At 37.2% G+C, this 25,247-nt stretch overlaps 1 protein-coding gene across 2 annotated transcripts in view; it reads right to left on the bottom strand.

Moving 5' to 3' along the window:
- CLOCK (clock circadian regulator) overlaps positions 1-25,247 on the bottom strand; it is a 68,015-nt gene that overhangs the window by 27,598 nt on the left and 15,170 nt on the right. For both annotated transcript variants that reach the window (XM_044912719.1, XM_021701558.1), the window contains exons 5-12: positions 15,553-15,642; positions 9,510-9,630; positions 6,068-6,181; positions 5,823-5,941; positions 3,730-3,812; positions 2,964-3,070; positions 1,055-1,202; positions 441-516 (exon numbers count right to left, since the gene is read on the bottom strand). In XM_044912719.1, the coding sequence (XP_044768654.1) occupies positions 441-516; positions 1,055-1,202; positions 2,964-3,070; positions 3,730-3,812; positions 5,823-5,941; positions 6,068-6,181; positions 9,510-9,630; positions 15,553-15,642 (858 nt within the window). The remainder of the gene's footprint in view (positions 1-440; positions 517-1,054; positions 1,203-2,963; positions 3,071-3,729; positions 3,813-5,822; positions 5,942-6,067; positions 6,182-9,509; positions 9,631-15,552; positions 15,643-25,247) is intronic.

Genomic DNA, 25,247 nt, shown 5'->3' with positions numbered 1-25,247 from the left:
TCTGAGATCATATGTCTCTCACTAAATAGGAGGCCCTTCAAATCTTTTTTGAAGCAGATAAGGTTTTAAAATATTAAATTTAAAAATAAAGGGGCGCCTGGGTGACTCAGTCAGTTAAGCGTCTGCCTTCGGCTCAGGTCATGATCCCAGAGTCCTGGGATCAAGCCCCACGTCGGGCTACATGCTCAGCAGGAAGCCTGCTTCTCCCTCTCCCTCTGCTGCTGCTCCCCCTGCTTGTGCTCTCTCTCTGTCTGACAAATAAATAAATAAAATATTTTTTAAAAAATAAAAAATAAAATAAAAATAAATAGTAAAATATAATTTATAACCCTGTCACAAGTGAGGCAATGAAATATTTGAAAAATACTTTTCCTATAAATTATTGAGTCTTGCCTTTCATTGGGAAGAAATAATTTTTTTTAAAACTCTAAGATACATACTTTGTCAGCAGCTGTCTCAGGAAGAGACTCTTCAATGCCAAGTTCTCGTCGTCTTTCAGCCCTAACTTCTGCATAACTACAAATGGAAAAAAAACAGAATTTTCATGCTTAATCATTCATTTAAAATACTGCAGAGATGTGTTCTGTGTTTGATATATGTCTTACTTGTTCATCATGGATTCCAGACTATTTGCTATGCACTACACAAACTTAGAACACATCTATAGTGTTCTATCTTAATCTAGGTATCCCAAAAGTTTTATATGCTACAGTAAATGATCTTTGACTACACAGTACTTAAGAGGACTTAAACAAAGGAAAAGTATGCTTATCTACTCCAGTGCTCCTTTTACATGATCGACTTTGGTACATAAAACACAGTCACAGCTTCTGCTCTAAACCATGATGTTTATGTCAAGAATTATATATGTATATGTACCTGCATTCTATTTCCATATAATGCCTGTAAGTAAATCTAATAATGCATTGAAAACATGTATCAAAAATTAGGAAAAAGATCACTGTAGCTCTTAACAAGTCATGCCTAAAAATTACATTGCCAAACTCACTATCAGTGTTTCTATAATTCAGAAATGGTGTAAAAGAATTATTACCTTACTACAGTGTGAGTACAAACAATAAACTCTGGCCTTGAATTCCACTGATGATAAGTGATGTAATAATGAGTCTGAAGCCAAATCCACTGTTGTCCCTTGGTGAGGAACCTATAATAACATGATTTGCCTTTCCCATATTGCATTACTAAGAAGAAAAGAGAAAAATATTTATTGATTCATATCATTAGTTATGAATCTGGTTTTTAGCCAAAGCTATAATTTACATTTAAATCTATATACATAATTCTTCTGGCTTTTCAATAACATATTATCAGTTATAAGAAAATGTTATTCTATAGAGATAGCTTAAGGTCCCAAGCAATTAACATATCTTCCACAGTGCCCAACTTAGAATCAGTGATTGCTAATCTCAGATACTTTTCACACACGATACATTTCCAAATACTTAAGAATGAAGTAGTCACGTATTGACTTCCTCCTACTAACAAGAACTGAGGATAACAGAATAAATAATCACATTTGAGGTTTTTTTTCCCACAGGTACCCTGGCAGGGACTGCATCTTTGGAGCATTTAATTCAAAACTTTAATGAAAATCAGAGTAAGTTAATTGTTTAAAGTAACTGGTAAGTACAGTGTTACCGAAAACATTCTCTGTAGATTATAAGTTCTGAAGTCTTATAACATATTAAGTAAAAAAAGAGTTCTGTAGTTAAATTAATTTGGGAAACAGTGTTAAACAGTTTTACTTGTCTTTCTTTTCAAAACTATGAGTATGCTAATTTATGTCATGATTCTGGGGGTGAGGAGGTGGTAGGGATTGATTACGAAGTGTTTCCCAGGTTTCCTTGACCATAAAATCTGTTTTTAATGGACTGGCATTCTGTGAAACAAACCTTAGGAAATGCTGGTCAGGAATCAATCTCTCTCTGTCTCTCTTCATGAGGAAACCAAGGTCTACAAACTCAATTGCTTGTCCAAAATTACCCAGCTAGTCAGAGAAGTGTACGATCTTGTCAGTACATCACAGAGCTTAGTGCTCCTATCACTTGGAGTGAATGCTTTTTTTTTTGTGCTGAAATAACTTTACTCTGAACTCTTCCATTTAGTTGATGCTGTCACATGGTTTATTTTTCATATAGAGGCTTACTAGACCAGCCTAAGACATCGTGAAAGTATCTTAAATATCTAATTAAGCTTTAGAGGATACTTCAAGAGGATAGGATTTGGGGAGGAGAATCGGAGAAGCAAATAAAATATCATTAAAACAAACTTCTGAAACAAAGAAAGAATAGCATGTGGTAAAGGGTCTAGATTCTAATCCTGTCTCTGCCACCCATGAGTTGTGGGATTGAGATTAAATTACTTGGCCTTACTGTGCCTCAGTTTACTCATGGAGATAATGCTGGTGATGAATAATGGAGATAATGTGCATAAATCGTTTAGAATAGTGTCAGCCAGGCACAAAGAGATGCTATTGTTCCTGCTGCTAATAACCATAACAGCAGGTAACATTAAGTACTCACTATGGGCTTTCTAAGAGTTTCTTTAAATGTGCACCTGCCTCCTGGGCAGACTTACATGCCTGGATATCAAAACTTATTAAATAGTGTTATATTTTGACATATACAATTTTCAAAGGAATCTACTTTTCTTACTCTGGATACAGAACTTACACACTTCAAAAACAAGGTTCATTATATATTATAAACCTGTACCTACTATTATAGATTAAAATATGTAAAACAGGAACAAGTTTAAGTTTGATCTAGGATTCCTACTGGTTTGGTTATAAAGTAAAATCTTCCAAAAAAGACAATCTTCCAGTATTTTTCAGAAATACAAAAATGGTTACAAGTCTGCATTTTATCACCTTCTATTAACACACTCGTTATTTACTTGACTAAAAGCAGTTATTATCACCAGAAATATTAAAATCTACTTACAGTGCTCATGACACTTTGCCAAATTTTCTAGGTCATCCACATGATAGTAATCATAGCCTGATGTTCCCAGAACTTCAAATGGCAAATATCCTATTATAGGTGGTGCCCTAAATTACATATAAAACAATCAATATTATAACTTTTCCCACAATAAGAAATACCTCAACTAGAAATCAGTTTTGGGGGGCACCTGGGTGGCTCAGCTGGTTGAGTGTCAGACTCTTGGTTTCAGCTCAGGTCATAATCTCAGGGTCGTGGGATCGAGCCCTGTGTCTTCGGGCTCCACAACTCTCTGGGGTGTCTGCTTGAGATGCTTTCTCTCCTTCTGCCTCCACCACCGCCCCCCTCAACTTGCACACACATGTGCACGCTCTCTCTCAAATAAATAAATTTAAAATATATATATATATCTTGGGGTGCCTGGGTGGCTCAGTCGGTTAAGAATCTGCCTTTGGCTCAGGTCATGATCCCGGAGTCCTGGGATCAAGCCTGCGGTTGGGCTCCTTGCTTAGCGGGGAGCCTGCTTCTCCCTCTCCCTCTGACCCTCCCCCCTGCTTGTGCTTTCGCTCCATCTCTCTCTCAGATGAATAAATTAAAAAAAAAAAAAAACTTTAAAAAATAAATCTTAGAAAAATCAGTTTTGGGAAGAATCTTTGGTTTTTGAAAAATGGATAATGGATTTGAACATGTGATTAGAAAACGTTTGTCACTAAAACCCATTAATTACATGACTTTTAGCTTTAAATGGAATTTAAAATGAAGTTACCTGTGATCTAGAAATAGGAACTTCCATTCTAAACTATGTCTAGATGTAAACTCTTCATTAGGTTCTTCAACAGTGCACATTTCCTACAAGCAAATTAATAATTAAAATTTAGAAATACTGTTCTGTGCCCTTAGAAGAATCCTAAATATTATTAGCCATGAAAGTCATTATTAATTTTTCCCTAATTTATTTTCTAATCACATTTTAATATTCTAGTATTAAAGAATGTGGCAATAAACAGATGCAGAATTCTGGGGGAGTATTTCTCACTCAACATATTTCTCTATTCACTCACATGCGTATAAAACCCTAATTCTAAATTCAGATCTCTCTCCTGAATTACAGTTCTATATTTCTGTCCAGATGTCCCCATGCATCACAAACTCAGTATGTCCTAAAATGAACTAAGTGCTTTACTCCTCATACTCACACAGTTCTGCCTCTTGTTACTGGAGGCATACCTGGTATTGTGCCATCAGTCTAGAAATCTGATAGTCACAAGACAATCTCATTTTCCCTTTTAAAAACCATCTAAATGGCTGTTACCAAATCGTTTCAATTTCACCTTCTAAGTTTAAAAAAAAAAAAAATCTATTTGATCCCATCCCTCTTCAGGGTCTTATTAGACTCTAGACTTGCCATCACTGGCTCACATTATTCCCATAGCTTCTCCCCAGACAAGTCTCCCTGTTCTTTAACTCATCTTCTATCCTGGCCACAGTTACCTTCTAATACACAAGTAAGATTATGACTTCCCTGCTTAAAACCTTCATGATTTCTCATTTGGTTTGGATAAGGTTTAAACTCTTAGCATGGAGAAACAACAAAGAAACACATTTCTGGACTCTGCTTGCTTTTCTAACCTCATCTCCCACCATCCCTACCCCCTCCACACACAGTAACCCTAGACCCTAGTCATACTCAGCAATGTATTCCAACCTCCTCTGTGTCCTTGAATGACCTTCTATAGCACAATGTAGTGAATTAAAAGCTTGGGCTTTTGAGAGAATGGGAATTATAATTAATCCCAGTTCTACCACTTAACAGCTGCAACTTTGGCACTTCCCAAAGCCTCAGTTTCCTTAATAATAAATATATATTATAATATATAAATAATAAAATGAGGATCATACTAGCAACTATCTTATAAAGTTATTACAAGAATTAAATGAGATAATACATGTGAATTATGCAGCGATCAGCAAATGTTAGCCCTTGCTATCATTTCCTAAGAACAGAACAAGCAGAGCAAGACTGGATTAAGATCCTCGAACTGCTATTTCAGTATTTTGTCCTAGAATATGGTATCTCCCTAAATTTAAAATCTTAGCCTGGCTTATTTCAAGCCACTTTCTAGTGGTTGAACTGTTTTCCCACTTGTCTACTAATCATCTACTTCTTGGGCCCCAGGGAATAAAATAAATTATCTAACTGAATTTTAAAATTGAAGAAGTAAATTATATGCAATAAAAGGCCACTTGCATATTTCAAAAGAAAATTTCAAAAGCAATCTTTAAAAATTACCTAGATTTTTGGCCTTTCCCCTTTAATGTAGATTGTGAACTATACAAAAGTACTCTAAAATTTTGCACAAAAGCAGGACAGGGGTGATACATAACCACTGGCTAACTGCAAAGGAGATATATTTTAAAATGAGTTATAATTTAATGAGTGCCTTGATAACTCATTTCCTTCAAAATAAAATAAGACGAAATCAGAGAGGGAGAGAAACCGTAAGAAACTCTTAACTCTAGGAAACAAACTGAGGGTTGCTGGAGGGCCGGGGGGCTGGGGAATGGGGTAACAGGGTGATGGGCATTAAGGAGGACACTTGATGTAATGAGCACTGGGTGTTACATGCAACTGATGAATCACTAAACTCTACCTCTGAAACTAATAATACAGTATATGTTAATTAGCTGATTTTAAATTAAAAAATTATCATGACCAGGTATATTTAATGACTCATGATCATTACGCTTTAATGTTTGTAAGAAATATCAGTTATTCTGGAAACAACAAAAAAATTACATAAAGATAGTTCTCATAATATGAGGTGAAATCCTCTTTGGAAAATAAAATTAGAAACATACCTTGATGAATTGAGGTGTAGCTAACCTCACAGTAGCTACAAAACAAACTCTATCATCATAAGAAGGTCTGTGTGTGCGTTGTATAGTTCCTTCAAAACCATTGTGTGCTGAAGTGGATACTAAAACAATAAGGAAATACGTATCATCAGTTACTCCAGTAAAATCTAGTTATTGATGTTCAAACATCTGTGTCTTTAAGAGTTTAAAGAAATACCAAGTTAAAATTCACTATATTTTTAACTCACCACTGTTTAAAGATTTGAAATTTCCTATGAATTTTACATATTCATAGGTAGACGGCTCCTTTGGGTCTATTGTTCCTCGAAGCATATGACAACAGAATTCTAACTGATTTTTTGCTGAAATGAGAAAAAAATGTGGTTTATCATAATGAATGATCTATAAGATGATAAAAGTTGTGTAAGTTTATAATCACTATTTTCTCCAACAGAAGTCCTCAAGGACATTTTATTTAGTCCATAAAAGTAGAATATCTTTAGGAGATGATCTCACCTTGTTCTTAACAGAGAAGACAGATCTTCTGATACAAGCAACTGTATGTTTCCCCACTTTTATCTGTCCTTCCTTCTCATTCTTCACTCTAATGTCAAAGAAAGGTTTTGCTTCCCATTACAAAGCTAATGCTTCTCTCTACTTGAAACAACCTTTCCTACCTTCTCTAGGACTAGGGGCACACCACTGTCATTCATTCCTCTAGAATCCATACATTCTCTTCTTTGGGCCCTTACTTTCCAATTTTAAATTTGTCCAGGTCTTTCCATCTTAAACAAAGAGTTTTGTATGCTATTCTTTTTAGTATCATAGATCTTCCTTTTTATTATGTACTCTAGTTTTCATAGATTCATCTCCCTTAACTTCATGAAATGTGGTGTTAGTCCTTACACTTCTGAAGAAATCTGTCTTCTGAAGATCACCAACATTTGTATTGTTAACTTAAATGATCTTTCCTTGTTGTTTCTACCTCTTTAAAACTTATTACATCTTCATCCCCATAACATGAAACTTACCTTCCTACCTTATTGACTATTTCTATAAACCCTCAGTCAATCTATTTTCAAACTATGGGCATTCGCAAATGTTCTTTTTAGGGGCGCCTGGGTGGCTCAGTCAGTTAAGCATCTGCCTTCAGCTCGGCTCGTGATCCCAGGGTCCTGGGATCGAGCTCCACGTCGGGCTCCTTGCTCAGCGGGAAGCCTGCTTCTCCCTCTCCCTCTGCCTGCCGCTCCCCCTGCTTGTGCTCTCTCTCACTCTCTCTCTGTGTCAAATAAATAAAATCTTAAAAAAAAAAAAAGTTCTCTGTATCTTTTACTATCCCTTATAAACGTATTGGCATTGGTAAATTTATTTACTCCTAAATCTCTCTCCCTAACATTTTATGTAAGACCAAATCTCATATCACTATTTGCTTTAGGACATTTCTACTTGATTGTCCCACCAAGTAACTTAAACTCAAAATATCTGGAAGTGAACTTATCCCTCTTTCTTCTAAGCCAGCTGTTCTCCTTTGTCCTATGTGTGTTATCTCCCCAGTTAAAAACCCTATCAATTTGGTCTCTTCTCTACCTAACATATGCCCCAAAACTAATCTGTCTCCAGAACCTGCTATTTATTTCACCAAGGAAGCTCTCATTAGCCATTTTTTCCAACTGAGCTTCCAATACCACTAATTTAGTAGACAAATTACCCTGCATCCAGGTAACTGCAAAATGTATTTTTTAAGCTTCTACACTCCTGCCGCTCAAATTCAATCTTGCCTACTACTCTTAGGCTAGTATTACCTTCATCATTATTTCAGCACTCAAGGACTAGTAACACCTCTTTTCGCTCACAGCATCAAACTCATACTCTTCTGTCATTACCATGAATGGCTTTATTATCGAACTCAACAGATTCAAAATCTAACTACTTTCTTCCTAAAACCTTCCCCAGTGATGATCCCTGGCCACTTGGTCACCTGTGCCCAATACCAAGTCCTCTTGAGTTTATCTACTCAACACTCATTTATATACATCCTTCCACCCTTAACTTCTATTGCTATTCTTACCTCCAGTCTGGTCCTTTCAAAATTTTCCACCTGAGATATATTTTTTTCACACCACTTTTTTTCAAATCCCCTTTCACTGGCTCCTCACTATGTAAAAAATAAAAATCAAACTCCTTAGGATGAACTATTAAGCCCAATTTCCTTCTCTGGACACAAATCATACCACGTGTACTACCCACCCCACCTTCATTATGGCCCAAATAACCAGCTTACAGAATCCTGAATTTTCTAAGCAATTTCCCATTATATATCACGTTACTCCTTTGGCATGAACACCTTTTTTCTGGGGAAATAAATTTATTTTGTATATTAATTGTTTAACTAGGGGTCAGGAAGTCATTTAATTAAAGCTTTTCTCTATCAAAAAGTACTGTTGCCAACCTCACCTCTGATCTTGGAAGCAGAAGTCTAAGAGCTGTCTTTCTGCCAGAGGCTTGCTTGCATTCAGGTCTCCAGCCAATTCTGCTCTTATGAAGGCCTCTAATGTGGACCTTTTCGCCTCTGTCCACCTACTGCTATGTCCCAGGGTTCCAGCTTTCTTCTCTTTGCTCTATACGTTTACCTCAAGCAATGCCATTCAATCCACAACGTCAAGCACTATTTATAGACATATAACTGGCCTCTATATCCAGCCCAGGTCTCTTTCCTGGAATGGTCTATTGGTCAATGTCATAAGAACTTGATTTTTTTAATAACTTAATTTTTAAGCAATTATAAATAGGCTTCAAATGGATTCTCCTTGTCTCTAGTTCTTCTCGACTCCTGACAGACTATCCATTCTTAACAACGAGAGACATTCATACATAGTTACACATAAATGTATGTGTGTGTGTCTCTATTCTTGGACAGTTAGTATGCTACAGAATTTCAGGGTTCAAAATACAAATAATTTTTAAAATGATGAATCAATATTACCAGAAAAGTCAAATATTCGAAATGAAAAAAAGTGATTAAACACTAAACAGTGTTAAAACAATTTCAGATTAAACAAGGGTTAATTTAGTGGAGAAAATGAGACATTCAGGTCAAATTAATTTGTCAAATGAATCTAAGAGAAATGTCTGATTATACCATAGTATTTTGTACTTCTTGAAGGCAAGGACTATTTTTCACTATTCTTGGCACTCTTATGATATAGCACAAGTTCCAGGCATATTAAATATATCCAATAAATGATAACTTAATTCTGTTTAATAAAGCAATTTCCTTTACTTAATAATATTTTGAAATACATAAGTTATTTTTTTCTATAGTTTCAATGTTCAATTGGTTAGTGATGGTGAAAATGAGAATATCTTAATTTTCTCTCATTTCATTCAAAAAGATTTTTTCTTAATTAATACATTGCCAAGTTCCATTTTTGTGTAAAATACATTTTTATGGCAAAACCATTATAACAAAAAAGATGGGCTTTCAATATACCCTGAGAGTATGGTCATAATTCTAATGTGGTCATAATTCATTAGATATATATAAATATTTAAAAAGGATCTAATAGGGTATATGGAATGATGCTATTTGTTAATATGGTTTGACACACCTGTGTTTGTTACAAACGTACAAAAGTAAAGGAAAATGCAACCAAATACATTTAACTTTTTTGCTTGATGGTGACTACTTACATTTTAAATATTCAGGGGTTAATGAATCACTTTCCAGCAGATGCGCAGAGAGTATTTTATAAACCTCTGAATGTTCCCCCTCTGGGATAAAATTAAATATACTTTGATCCACAAGATCAGACTGAAAAAGAAATTTTTAAAAAATAAAATAATTTTAGTGATTCAAGATACATGTATTTTAAAAGTGTATCACAGGGTGCCTGGGTGGCTCAGTCGGTTAAGCATCTGCCTTCGGCTCAGGTCATGATCCCAGGGTCCTGGGATAGAGTCCCACATTGGGCTTCCTGCTCAGCAGGGAGTCTGCTTCTCCCTCTCCCTCTGCCACTCCCCCTCCCCTTGTGCTCGCTCGCTCTCTCTCTCTCTGTCAAATGAATAAATAAAATCTTATTTAAAAAAGGGAAAAAAATAAAAGCATATCATCATTCTTAAAACATCACATGAGCATATGGCTTTCAATTATCTATAAAAACTGACAAATGCCAAGTTATCGAGCACAACTCAAAAAACAAGAGAAGGTGGAAGAAGGTTAACATGACCTCCATGCCTCTGATACTAGTGTCATCAGATCTATGATCAGTACGACTGTGAAAGTCTGCTAAATTATTTGGAAAGGCAAGTTTCACCAAATGTGAATTTACTATATAACAGGACTAAGAGAGTTTATTAGAAAAATCTTTGGCTACAAGATACAGCCTTACCATATATCCAAACCTCTAGTAAATTATGGCGGTATATACTATAACAAAGGACCAAAGCATTAGCCACTGGCTAAGTGAAGAGGAGATCTGATTGGGTGTTATTTCAATTGTCCAGTGTGTCCTTTCTTTTTTATTTCATTTTTCCAGCCATCTATCCTGTATCCCATTGTCAAAAAGCCTTGCTTTTAGATAACAAAAGAGGCAAGTAGTATGTTAAGCATTACAATCCTTGCTAAAAATATGGCTTTAACCATGGTTTAGTAACCAACATTCATTTGACAAACATCAGGTTATCCATGATGTGCCATGGCTGCGGAATCAAAAATGACAAGGGGTGCCTGGGTGGTTCAGTCAGTTAAGTGTCTACCTTTGGCTCCGGTCATGATCTCAGGGTCCCAGGATTGAGTCCTGAGTCGGACTCCATGCTCAGCAGGGAGTCTGCTTCTCCCTCTCCCTCAGCCTCTTCCCCACTCATGCACAAGTGCACTCTCTCTCTCTCAGATAAATAAAAATAACATAATAATAATAAAAAAAGAACCACTGACAAAACTTCAGTGACTTCACATTTCCTACCAAATCTAGTACATTCTACTTGGTTTCTCTACATTTTCAAACTGCCCCATGGAATTCTGGGAACAGTGAAGTGGCATCTCAAAAACTGTGGAGGAAGGGGTGGAGGGTAAGGGAAGTGAGAAGGTGTTGTGAAGGCCGGGCTAAGGGTCTTTCCCCCTGCATTCAACCAAAGCACTTCCATTGTTTCTATTTTAAACACTGTAAAGATTTTGTTAAAAGCAAAACAAACAAACAAAAAACCCCCAAAGAACAATAAAGAACAACCATGGGGGCTAGTGGGAGGTAAGAAAGGGGTGTTTTACTACTCTCCACACAAGCCATACATTCACATTCTTTCTTTTCTCTAGCCTTCCTCGTCTACCCCATGAAGTAGAATATCCTCCCCCCTCTTTCCACAGATTTGTACCCTCTAACCTTTCAAAGTTCAGTTCAAATGATTTCCTTTCTTGCCCTTTGCAACGATGTGGTTGGAACTAGAGGGGATTATGCTAAGTGAAATAGGTCAGTCAGAGAAAGACAATTATCATATGATTTCAGTCATGTAGAATTTAAGAAACAAAACAGATGAACATAGGGGAAGGGAAGGAAAAATAAAATAAGATAAAAATTGAGAGGGAGGCAAACCATAAGAGATGCTGAATTCTAGGAAACAAACTGAGGATTGCTGGAGGGGAGGTGGGTGGGGGGAATGGGATAACTGGGGGATGGGCATTAAGAGGGCACTTGATATAATGAGCTCTGGGTGTTATACGCAACTCTGAATCATTAAATTCTACCTCCGAAACAAATTTTTAAAAAAGCATTCTCTTTAACACCATAATCCACAGTAAAAATAAAATTCCTTTAGTATTTATTACTCATATCATTCATTTTCAATAAAAAATACTTGTTATATTTCAATGCCTATGCCCTGCTACCCCATGAGTGAACAAAAGGGCCCTATCTCTTACACCTTCATCTCCTGTCCTTCAAATCAAGGCACATTAGACTACGCTTTGCATATAACAGTAAAATATTTTGGATTAAGGAGTTATTTGATAAAGGTTTTAGGGATAACCATATCAAAAATATATCTGTATTTTAATGAGATTTTGCTGAAAGTCTGAAAAACCTCTAGAAGTAATGAACTAAAAATTCAAGCATGAATAAGAACAAAAGCTAGAAAACTACTTTTGTTTTCTATAAATATAAAAATATATAAATCTATAATCTATATATATAGAGATATAATCTATAAATATAAAAATAAAATATCAGTAATATAAGCATTGATACTAATATAAAAAATTGTCTTAACAGAAAAATAAGACACCAATTTGAAAAGCTAAAGCTTTCATTTTGGAAATGATTATAGTTTTCTATTATTTATTCTTATCTATAATTTCTTCTACTATTTCAGTAAATTATGATTTAATCCATGTTACCCTTACAGGAGGTTTCATATTCATAGAGAAAATATGAAAGACTAGTAGAGAGTGGTATGGTCAGAGGCGATCCTTCCCCACCACTCTGCTTCCCCTGACACTTGATAATCTGAAATGTCAGAGTTAGCAGGCAACTAATTAATGTGTCAAACTTTCCTTTAACCACTACACTTAAAATCTCTAAATGAAGCTGATCATACTTGATGTTGGCAAACCATCCACTCAGTTCCCAAACACAATTCAAAGGAAAGAAAATAAAATGGTAGCTATCTAGATCCTTCTATCTCTCTCAATCATTTTCATGAAGAAGAAATATAAAACCTGCTGTTTATAATGTGACATAAACCAATAGTTTTCTATTTTCATTCTTCCCTTTTCTTAAACTGGAAGTTTGTGCCTCTTAATCCCCTTCTCCTATTTCATCCATCCTCCCGCTCCCCCATCTCCTCTGGCACCACTAGTTTGTTCTCTGTGCTTAAGAGTCTGTTGGGGTTTTTTATTCATTCGTTTTATTTTTCAGATTCCACATGTAAGTGAAACTATCTGGTATTTATCTTTCTCTATCTGACTTATTTCACTTAGTAAATACCCTCTAGTTCCATCCGTGTTGTTGCAAAGGGCAAGATCTCATTCTTTTTTTATGGCTGAGTAGTATTCCATTACACACACACACACACACACACACACACACACACACACCACACCATCTGTATCCATTCATCTATTGATGAACACTTGGGTTGCTTCCATATCTTAGCTATTATAAATAATGCTGAAATAAAAACAGGGGTACATACATCTTTCTGAATTAGTGTTTGTGTTTTCTTTGGGTAAATACCCAGGAGTGCAATTACTGGATCATACAGGCCTTTTTGTTTTTTTCTACAGTAGGTCAATGTGACCATTTATTGGAAACTATTCACTCTTACCAATTTCCTTTTCTTTCAGGTAGACAACCAACAGTTAAATTACTGCTGTTAGTTTGGAAATATAAACACAAGTTGCTTAAAAAGGACTAAAAGCTCCTCTGGAAAAAAATGTCAAATATATGTTAGATACAACCACCGTGTTCCTTTTGTACAGGCATAAGGAACAAAACTTTTGGCTCTATCAAATAAGCTTTCAAAATCATCATATGACTATTCAAAAAAATTCTAAATTGTATTTCTGTATACTATATTTATACCAAAGTCTGCACTGACTTTCTTAAAACACACATGTTTGTACTTCCCAACTAACAAGAAGAGCAGGAAAGGAAAGGAAAAGTATCTTCAGAGCAGCACTCTTACTCTTAGACTCTGTTACACTGTAACACAGTTAATCACCCCCGATATTACATGTGATTACAAGCGTAATATATCCTCTCTCAGGAACACATTTAAGCAAGTGTGAGGAAATCAATCTTAATTTGTCAAATGTTACCAATTTTAAGTTCCCAGTAAAGAGATCTTTTTGTGTTGGCACTTTCACTAAATTCTTGCATAATTAAGTCCTATTTTTCTGGGTAGATGTCTGCTGATAACACAAACGCAGGTTGGGCTAAGGAGGTCTAAAATCCCTTCTGATGCTGAGGTTTTATGACCCTATGATTTTGTTACAGAACGTCAGACCAAGAGGGGGAAAAAATAATAAAATTCCTTCTCCTGATTATTAGCCACAAATAAGTTAAAATGTGCCTAAGTTAATTTCGTAAGTATGAAGTGACAAAGTTAAGAAAAATATTTTTTGCAGGACCTAAAGTATCAGTTTTATAATTTCATAGTCAGAATTTAAAAATTTTAAGTCCTATTGACAATGGCAAATTTTAATTTCTCAAGAGAATTGAATTATAAACACTAAAGCCTAACTTGGGGATTTGCTAATGTTTCTTTCCTTTCAGGCAACAGCCAAAATTCTATTTTAGACAAAAAAGGTTTGCATATTAAAACAAAAAGAAATTATTTTAAACTATTTGTTACAGTTAATTTTTACTGACAACTCAAAATAGAAAAGCACATATTGTTTTCTTTTATTATGCATAATCCTAAACAAGTGTTATTTCATTTTCTCAAAAGACACTTGTGCTTATGTTTTCAAACCATTAAATAACATAAAATTCAGCAATGTCAGTGGTATGAGGCTAAGTATCCAAAGTAACCGGAGAAAAGCAAAAAACTGTTTTTAAAAAGCTACTATTAACTCAGAACGAAATGAAATGGATCTACTGGATCAGCAGCAATCTTCTCTACCAAAAAATTCACCTGCCAGTCTATAAGCTTTGGCTGACACAACTAAAAAGATCCAGAAGATGTGAATAACAGAGGAAACTCGGTATGGGGCATATGGGAACTCTCTGTACTATCTTTTTCATTTTTCTGTAAATCTAAAAATAGCCTAAAATTAAAAGTTAAAAAAAAAAAAAAACCCAGGAGGGAATCTGAAGCAAAGAGGGTTTTCGTTAAGGGGGAAAACATTAATGATTGAACACTTAAATCCCAACTAGACCTACTGTAGAATCTGGTCGTTTAAGTGTGGAGTTTATTCTTTTGGTAACGTAGAAAGTAGCAGAATAATCAGAGGAAGGGAGATAGCGCTTTTCACTATCTCTTGAAAGAAACCTTTACAGAAGAGTTTACTTTGTAGTGTTATTAGTCTTCAAAAGATGGGCAATTTAAGAATATTTATAAGTAACTTCAGAATATTTATACTACAAGCCCTATCTTAGGTAAGAACAATTACATTTCTTAAACAATTACATTTTAAATAAAAACTTCAAATTTATAAAAACTGTCAACTGTAGCACAGCACCTAGCATACAGTGGGACACAGAGTATTCAATAAATATATGTTTAATAAAACAGCAAACAACAAAATATAATTCAGGTATTCACCATCCTAATCAAAATTACATAATAGAATTCTTTTCTAATTCTGTACTCTTTTAGTCATATTGAAAACAAATTGAATATGGTTATAAAACTCTCATTTCTAGCACAGAGCACAAAAAATCTGTATCTATGATTTTTAGTGTGTTATTCTAAGTTATTCTTTTGAGAAAATTATTTGAGTTCCTCCAAAAGGAGCAAATACCTCCCTAGAAAATTAGTTATTCTCAAGATATTTCCAGTGATTTAACAACACTGTCACCAGGCTGTTTAAAAAGGAAACACTGAAAACAGCATTAGAATCAGGAGGGCAGAGGTTAGATACAGTGGCAGTTAAATATTAGTTACTGCCAAACAGGGAGACATGGTTAGAGCTCTCGTCCCCCTCTAGCCAATGTTCCACACTGCTCTGGAGGTCCTCTTCCTCATGCTTTAGAACATTTAAAATAGGCATTAGATAAGAAAGAGATCACAGGATACTTACTGGTAAATGTTCAAGTAATGAAGTTATACTCTCAGACACATATATTATGCTTCCATCTGTCATGATTGCTAAAAAAAAACCATCAAGAGCCTGAAATTAAACATAATGGTCAGTTAAGTGAAAAGAAAAAATGTACAGGACAGAAAAGAAAAAAATCTAATTAAATGACAAAGGACTTAATGTGGAATTTCCAGAGCACTGACAAATGCTAGCTTTTCCCTTTACAATACTTAGTACATATCTTTGCGCATTCTTAAATGCTTCTGGAAAAAAAAAATCACACTATGGTCATACATGGGATAGCTGGCTTCTAAAACCTAGATACCTAATGTTCTACCATTATCATATGTATATTATATGAAAATTGCCGTATCTGAAGCACAAATGACATCAATGCTATGTCTGACACACGAAAACACATTTCCACCTTTTGGATATATTAACAAAAAGGTGTTTGACTGAAGCTTAAGGAGATACATGGGGGATAAAGTGAAAGGGAAATTAAGCTGAAAAAGTATGCGGGGGTCAGATCATGAAAGGCCTTGAATACCAGGTCAAGACATAAGGACTTTGTTCAAAAGTAGTCTAGAAACAGTATGTACATGCATTTAGAAGAAATAGAATTAAGTTAGGAAAATCTCAGAGGTTTTTGGAAGAGTCAGGGAGGTTAGTGAAAATCTGAATGAAATTAGTAGCAGTAAGAACAGAGAAAGACTTAGGCAAGCATTGAGAAATAGGAAGTTAGAGTTCAGGAGAGAAGCTGGTACAGGGAATACAATACTTAATAATGAAGCAATCCTGTACTTTATATTTTATAAAGTATTTTCACTTGAGAACCCTAGGCACAGAGGTGACAGCTGAAGAAATACGATCTGCAAAAGACAGAAACATGTCACAGAAAATCCTTAGAGTAATTATCTACACATGGCGACGAGGAGGAGAACAAGGGCCAGAGAAAATGACAGAGAATATAGAAAACACTGTTGTCAAGGAAGGCAATGGAAGAGAAAATGACAAGGTGAGTGAGGAGGAAGAGGGATGGTTCACTGTAAAATGAGATCAAATAGGATAAGGACTAAGAAAATGAGAAGTGAATTTTGGTGACTTTAAAGAGTTATGTCAGGGGCGCCTGGGTGGCTCAGTCGGATAAGCGACTGCCTTCAGCTCAGGTCATGATCCCAGGGTCCTGGGATCGAGCCCCGCATTGGGCTCCCTGCTCGGCAGGAAGCCTGCTTCTCTCTCTCCCAGTCACCCTGCTTGTGTTCCCTCTCTCGCTGTCTCTCTCTCTCTCTGTCAATTAAATAAATAAATAAAATCTTTATAAAAAAAAAAAAGAGTTATGTCAGTAGTAAGGTGAATCAGACTACAATGAGTTTAGAGAAAAGTGAATAATCAGGCGATTATAAACTACTCCTTTATGAACTTCAGAGGGAAGAAAGAACTTCAGAAGAAGTTCTAAGGGGACCGAGTATCAAGGGAAGTAACAAGTATATACACAGGCTGAAGGAAAAGAAGACCCAGTGAAAAAGATGCTAAAGATATACAGCAGAAAAGATACACCATAAGAGAGAGGAGTTCCTCTTTGCCTATCAAAACAGTTATCATGCTAAACTTAAATTTCTTTTTAATTATAGGGCTCTCTCAAAGGATATCAATTGCTGGTAAGAACCATCTATATCTTCTTCAACACTGTATCTATAGCACTTAGCATAATATGTGGCACGCAGTAGATAAAAAATATCTGTAGTATATAACGTATGGACCTGAGAGTTAGAGCAATCTCCCTCTACTTCTAAATAACTGTTGAAGAATTGTTGAATATATGGAAAAAGGCACCCTCCACCTCCTCTCACCTTCTATAGGGGGACAGATCTGGATGTCAGAAAGAACTTATTTTGAGTAGATGCCTATCTTCTAGAATGGCTCATAAAAATACATTCTTGACTGAGGGTGTGTGTGTGTGTGAGAGAGAGAGAGAGAGAGAGAGAGAGAGAAAGAAAGAAAGAGAGAGAGCCTTGTAATTTAAGAAAATTCAAGGGGTACCTGGGTAGCTCAGTCAGTTAAGAGTCTGACTCTTAATTTCAGTTCAGGTCATGATCTCGGGGTTGTGAGATCGAGGCCTGTGTCAGGCTCTGCACTCAGCAGGGAGTCTACTTGAGGTTCTCTCTCTCTCGCTCTCTCCCTCTCTCTCCCTCCCTCTCGCTCCCACCCTGCACATGTGCGTGCTGGCTCTCTCTCTCTAAAGTCAATAAATAAATCTTAAAAAAAGAAAAAAGAAATAAAGAAAATTCATGAAATTATTTTTACAAAAACTCCTTAGTACAATAATGCCAGTATTATTATTTCATAATGAATGGGGTCAAAATGATATTAAGAAAAACATGCTTCATATGAAGCTAGATTGTGTTATCTTTGAAAGCTAGTTAATATTTACTATGGTGATCTGTATTTGCTCTTAGGATATTTGCTAGAAATTGAGTGAAGCTCTCTTCTGTGAAGAGAATGAACTGAAATCAGAACTCTTAATAACATAAGCCCATTGCCAGAACCAGAGCCTGCCCTTTCATCTTCGACACAGGCAAAGACTAAGGAGAGAAAAGCCTCCACCAACATACCACAAAAGTCTTAACACAAGAAAGGATCCAGGGCCTGGGACTTCTTTTGATTGAAAGGATGTAATTTCCGAGCACAGTGGATGGGTACACTAAAAACTAAAAGGGTCTTGAGGAGGCCCCTAAGGAGGAAGACTGGAGAGATATGGAAGAGAAAGTAAGACAGGGAAGGACATCCTATTCCCAAGACTGAAGCCTGTGAAGCTTATCCCTTTCCCCACACTGTATGATAAAATGGAAAGAGTTCATTAGTTAAAACTGTTTGTCTTTGATGATGGTGGTAGAGTAGGAGGACCCTAGGCTCACCTTATCCCCAAATACAACTTGATAACTAACAAATCATCCTAAATACCCCAGAAATCCATCTGAAGACTGGCAGAGCAAACTCTACAACTAAAGGGAGAGAAGAAGCCACACTGAAGAAGGTAGGAAAATGCAGAGAGGCAGTGAAAAAGATGGGCTGCTGCAGTGGGGAGGGAGCCCCAGTAGCAGAGACTGGCAAAAGACAGACTAGCACACAGGGGAGTCAAAGGGAAAACAAATCCCCCATAGCAACTGGGCTTGGAAAGCAAGAGGGGCGAAATTTCATGAGTTCTGGCAATCAGCAGGGCTTAATGCCTGGAGTTCTAAAGATCGGCAGGTTTGGCTCAGGGAGAGCCCAGGGTCATTGAGGAAGAAGGCAGGGCAAACCTGTGGACACACAGTGTGGAAACAGTGATCTGAAGAGCACCTGGGGCACAAAGTGGGGAGGTTATTTGCTCATCTCAGAGTGTATCCCAGAGAGACCCCACCAGGAACAAAGCGCTGGTAGGCACCATTTCCCTCTCCCACCCCTCAGCCTAAGCACACAGCCATCTGCGGGAACAAGCGCAGCCTCCACACTCGCTACCTAACTTGCTGACACCAAGCCCCACCCTCCTGTGCTCCAGAAGAACCACCCTTCCCAGTCACATTTGTGTGAGTCCAAGGGTGATGGCCCCCCCGACCGCTCCAGAAAACCTGCCCAAACCCTTGCGCACACCACCTCTCCCAACCCAAGAGTCTTACAGGGCCTCAGTCCACTGGTGGTGGTGATAGGTCTCATTTCACAACAGGTGAAGAGAGCCTCTGCAGACAACGGGCCTGAAGGATAAAGTGGCCAGGACACAACAGCAGAGCACACACAGCACACATTAGAGATACTCCTGGAAGCGCCAGGCTCTGGAGAAGAGGTGACACTACCCAGGAGGGCACTACAAAACCTCTTCTTCATAAGGCCATTACCCTCAAGAACAGGAGATGAAGCTGACTTTCCTAACACAAAGAAGCAGGCAGAGACTTAGATAAAATGAGAAGGCAGAGGAATTTGTCCCAAATGAAATAAAAGGACAAAGCCACAGACAGAGATCCAAGTAAAACAGATATAAATAACATGCCTGATAGAAAATTTTAAAGTAATGATCCTAAATACATTTACCGGACTTGAGAAAAGAGTGGAAGACATCAGCGAGACCCTCAACACAGAGATAAGGAATACACAGAAGAGATAAAGAGCTCAGTGAACAAAATGAGAAATACATCTGATGGAATGAACAGTAGAATGGAAGAAGCAGAAGAATGGATTAATAACCTACAAGACAGAGTAATGGGAATTAATCAAGCTGAAAAAAAGAGAGAAAAAAGAAAAACACAAAATGAGAATAGACTTAGGAAACTCAGTGACTCCATCAAACACAGTACCATTCATATTATAGGAGTCCCAGAAGAAGAGGAGAGAGAAAAGGGGGCAGAAAATTTATTTGAAGAGATAACAGCTGAAAACTTCCCAAATCTGGGGAAGAAAACAGATATCCAGACCCAAGAGGCACAGAGAACCCCCAACAAAATAAAAAAAAGCAAATCCACACCAAGACACACTGTAATTAAAATGGCAAAATATAGTGATAAAGAAAAAAATTTAAAAGTAGCAAGACAAGACAGTTATATACAAGGGAAACCCCATTAGACTAGCGGGGGATTTTTCAACAGAAAATTTCCAAGCCAGAAGGGAGTGGGCATGATATATTCAAAGTACTGAATGGGAAAAATCTGCAGCCAAGAATACTTTAGCCAACAAGGCTATCATTCAGAACAGAAGGAGAGAGAAAGAATTTCCCAGACGGAAAAAAAAGGTTTTCCCAGACAAACGAAACTAAAGGAGTTCATGACCACTAAACCAGCCCTGCAGGAAATATTAAAGGGGATTCTTTGAGTGGAAAAGAGAGACCAAAAGTGACAGTGTGAAGAAAGAAAACACAAGAGCAATAAAAATGAATATTTCTGTAAAATATCAGTCAAGGAACTTACAAAATAAGAGGATGTGAAATATGACACCATATACCTAAAACATGGGGAGGAGAGGTGTAAAGAATGGGTTCAAACTTAAGCAACCATCAACTTAATATAGACTGCTATAAGCAGAAGATGTTATATACAAACCTAATGATAACCACAGATCAAAAACCACTAATAAATATGCAAAGAATAAAGAGAAATACATCCAAATATATCACTAATGAAAACCAGCAAACCATCAAAAAGACAAGAAAGGATCAGAGAAAATCTTCAGAAACAACCACAAAACAGGTAATAAAATGGCAATCAATACATATCCATCGATAATTACTTTGAATGTAAATGGACTAAATGATCCAATCAAAAGACAAAGAGTGACAGGATGGATAAAAAAACAAGACCCATCTATATGCTGATTATAAGAGACTCATTTTAGACTCAAAGACACCTGCAGATTGAAAGTGAGGGGATGGCGAAATATTTATCATGCAAACATATGTCAAAAAAGAGGCAAACCAAGAAAAAAAGACTCTTAACTACAGAGAACAAACTGACAGTTACTGGAGGGGAGGTAGGGGGGTTGCGGAGGGTGGGTGCTAAACACATGATGGGCAATAAGAAGGGCACTTGTGATGACCACCGAGTGTTGTATGTAAGTGATGAGTAACTAAATTCTACACCTGAAACTAATATTGCACTATATGTTAACTAGCTGGAATTTAAATAAAAACTTGGAAGAAAAAAAAAGAAAGCCAGAATAGCAATACTTATATAAGACAAATTAGACTTTAAAACAAAGACAGGGGCAGCTTCCAAGATGGTGGAGGAGTAGGAAACCTTAATTTCATCTGGTCCCAGGAATTCAGCTAGATAGCTATCAAACCATTCTGAACACCTGCAAACTCAACTGGAGATCTAAGAAAAGAATAGCTACAACTCCAGGAATAGAAAAGCAACCACTTTCTGTAAAGTAGGAGGTGCAGAGAAGTGAATCTGAGGTGATATATGGGAAGACAGACTGCAGGGGGAGAGAGCCTCTGTCAGCCAGCTACCAGCAAGTGATAGAGCAGCGGAGCACAAAATCAGAACTTTTAGAAGTGTGCTCTGCTGAAGGACTTCGCTCAGGCGACTAACCAGGGGGTGGAACCCTTGCTGGGGCAGTGTGGTCTCAGGATGCTCAGGGGTCACAGGAAGACTGCAGGTGTCTGAGCGCAGCAGAGCTCCCAGGTATCAGAGCGGGGAAGCCGGCCACAAAGAGTGAGCCCAGGAGTGGGTTCTCCGCTCAGGGGTGCCACAAACCATGATCCGGGGCACAGCTGGGCCCCTGCCAACAAATGGCAGAACTGTGGTGAGACCCCCCTCTTCCTCTCCCAGGAGGAGCGGTGCAGGAGCCTGCCACAGGAGTCTGCTGGGTTTGGAGACTCCAAATGGGGTCCTGTGCCAGAGACAGAAACAACTCGGCCACAGGCCAGGTGAGCACAGAGTGCAGCCAGCCGAAGACTAGGGAAACAGGAGTGATTGACTGCTTTTGTCTGAGGGCGCACTGAGAAGTGGGGCCCCGAGCTCTAGGCTCCAGGGAGAGATGAGGAGGCCGCCATTTTCATTCTCATCCCCTAAAGTTGCAGGGAAAGCCTTCAAGGAACAACAGCCACATAGAGCAAACCCGAGCACATTACTTAGCCCGGCCCCTGGCAAGGGCGGGGCGATTCGGCCTCCGGCAAAGACATTTGAGAGTCAATGCAACAGGTCCCTCCCCCGGAAGAACATCATCCAGCCAAGACCTAGTTTACCGATCAATGAGAACTGCACAACTCCAGCACAAGGGGAATACAGCACACAGAACTCATGGCTTTTTTCTCATGATTCTTTAGTCTTTCAACTTTAATTTTTTAAATTTTCTTTATTTTTCTTCTTCTTTAAAACTTTTCTTCTTTCCTTTTTCAACCAACTTATTTCATCAACCTTTTTAAAAAACCTTTTAATTTTCATTTTTACAGTCACATTCTAGCCTTTCATTGTATTTAACCTTATTTTTGTATATATAGAAGTTTTTCTTTCTTTAAAATCTTGGGATGCAGTTTCTTCTAATAGAACAAAATACACCCAAACTAGTGTATGGCTCTATTCACCTGCCTGATCATATTCTCATTTTTCTTCTTCCCTTTTTTTTTTAATTTTCACCTTTACATTTACATTCTATCTTCTCAATGTAGTTTTATTTTTGTATATATAAGTTTCTCTTTCTTTACAATTTTGAGATGTGGTTTCCTCTAAAAAACTGACCAAAATACTCTCAGGAGATAGTATATTGCTCTCTTCTGTTCACCTGTCTTGTTTATATTCTTTCCTTTTTTTTTTTAATTGTTGTTGGTTTTTTTCTCTTTGTTTTTTCTTGTTTTTTAATTTCCATTTTTACAGTTACATTCTATCCATTCACTGTATTTAATTTTATTATTGTACATATACAAGTTTTTCTTTTGTTACAATTTTGGGATCTAGTTTTCTAAGAAAACAGACCAAACTACACACAGAATCCAGCATATTGCTCTATTTGGCTCACCTGTCTGATTATATCCTCCACCCCACCCCCTCTGGTTTTGGGTCTCTTCTGATTTGTTTAGTGTATATTTCTCTGGGGTTGTTGTTGCCCTTTCAATATTTTGTTCTCTTGTTCATCAGTTCTCTGGACAGAATGACAAAACAGAAAAACTCACCTCAACAAAGAGAACAAGAGGCAGTACTGACTGCCAGGAACCTAATAAATATGGACATGAGTAAGATGTCAGAACTAGAGTTATTCAGAATAACGATTATAAAGAAACTAGCTAGGCTTGAGACACTAGAGAATCCCTTTCTGGAGAAATAAAAGAACTGAAATCTAGCCAAGTTAAAATCAAAAAGGCTATCACAAATGCAATAAAAAATGGAAGCTCTAACTGCTAGGATAAATGAGGCACAAAAGAGAATTAGTGATATAGAAGACCAAACAATGGAGAATAAAGAAGCTGAGAAAAAGAGATAAACTACTGGATCACAAGGGAAGAATTCGAGAGATAAATGATAACATAAAGTGAAACAATATTAGAATAATTGGGATCCCAGAAGAAGAGGGGAGAGAGAGAGGGGCAGAAGGTATATTGGAGCAAATTATAGCAGAGAACTTCCATAATTTGAGGAAGGGAACAGGCATCATAATCCAGGAGGCACAGAGAATCACCTCAAAATCAATAAAAATAGGTCAACACCTGAAAGCAGCTTGGACAGAAGTCTGTAACCTACAAAGGTAGAAACATTAGATTGGCAGCAGACCTATCCATGGAGACCTGGCAGGCCAGAAAGTACAGGCATGATAAATTCGAGGTGCTAAATGAGAAAAATATGCAACCAAGAATACTTTATCCAGCTAGGATGTCATTCAAAATAGAAGGAGAGATAAAAAGCTTCCAGGACAAATAGAAACTAAAAGAATTTGCAATCACTAAATCAACCCTGCAAGAAATATTGAAAGAGATCCTCTAAGAAAAGAGAGAGCCTAAAAGTAACACAGACCAGAAAGGAGTAACAGTCACCTTACAGGCAATACAATGGCACTAAATTCATCTTTCAATAGTTACCCCGATTGTAAATGGGCTAAATGCCCCAATCAAAAGACACAGGGTATCAGATTGGATAAAAAAGCAAGACCCATGGATATGCTGTCTGCATAAGACTCATTTTAGACCCAAAGACACCTCCAGATTGAAAGTGAGGGGGTGGAAAAATATTTACCATGCTAAATGGACACCAAAAGAAAGCTGGGGTGGCAATCCTTATATGAGACAAATTAGATTTTAAACCAAAGACTGTAATAAAAAATGAGAAAGGAGACTGTATCATACTTAAAGGGTCTATCCAACAAGAGCTAACAACTGTAAATATTTATGCCATTAACATGGGAGCAGCCAATTATAGAAGCCAATTAATAACAAAATCAAAGAAACACATCAACAACAATACAATAATAGTAGGGGATTTTAACACCCCGCTCACTGAAATGGACAGATCATCTAAGCAAAAGATCAACAAGGAAACAAGGGCTTTGAATGACACACACACTGGACCAGATGGACTTCACCGATATATTCAGAGCATTCCATCCTAAAGCAACAGAATACACATTCTTCTCGAGTGCACATGGAACATTCTCTAGAATCGATCATATCCTGGGTCACAAATCAGGTCTCCACCAGAACCAAAAGACTGAGATCATTCCCTGTATATTTTCGGACCACAATGCTTTGAAACTGGAACTCAACCACAAGAGGAAAGTTGGAAAGAACTCAAATACATGGAGGCTAACGACCATCCTACTAAAGAATGAATGGGTCAACCAGGAAATTAAAAAAGAATTTAAAAAAATTCATGGAAACAAATGAAAATGAAAACCCAATTGTTCGAAATCTTTGGGATGCAGGAAAGACAGTCCTAAGAGGAAAGTATATAGCAATACAAGCCTTTCTCAAGAAACAAGAAAGGTCTCAAATACACAACCCAGGGGCACCTGGGTGGCTCAGTCATTAAGTGTCTGCCTTCGGTTCAGGTCATGATCCCAGGGTCCTGGGATCCAGCCCCACACATCAGGCTCCCTGCTCCACAGGAAGCCTGCTTCTCCCTCTCCTACTCCCCCTGCTTGTGTTCCCTCTCTCGCTGTGTCTCTGTCAAATAAATAAATAAAATCTTAAAAAAAAAAAAAAATACACAACCCACCCCTATACCTAAAGGAGCTGGAGA

The sequence above is a fragment of the Neomonachus schauinslandi genome, chromosome 2 (genome assembly GCF_002201575.2).
Source record: "Neomonachus schauinslandi chromosome 2, ASM220157v2, whole genome shotgun sequence".
Classification (NCBI taxonomy): Eukaryota; Metazoa; Chordata; class Mammalia; order Carnivora; family Phocidae; genus Neomonachus; species Neomonachus schauinslandi.
Note: the sequence above shows the minus strand (reverse complement) of the source record. Positions and strands in the feature narration are given on the sequence as shown.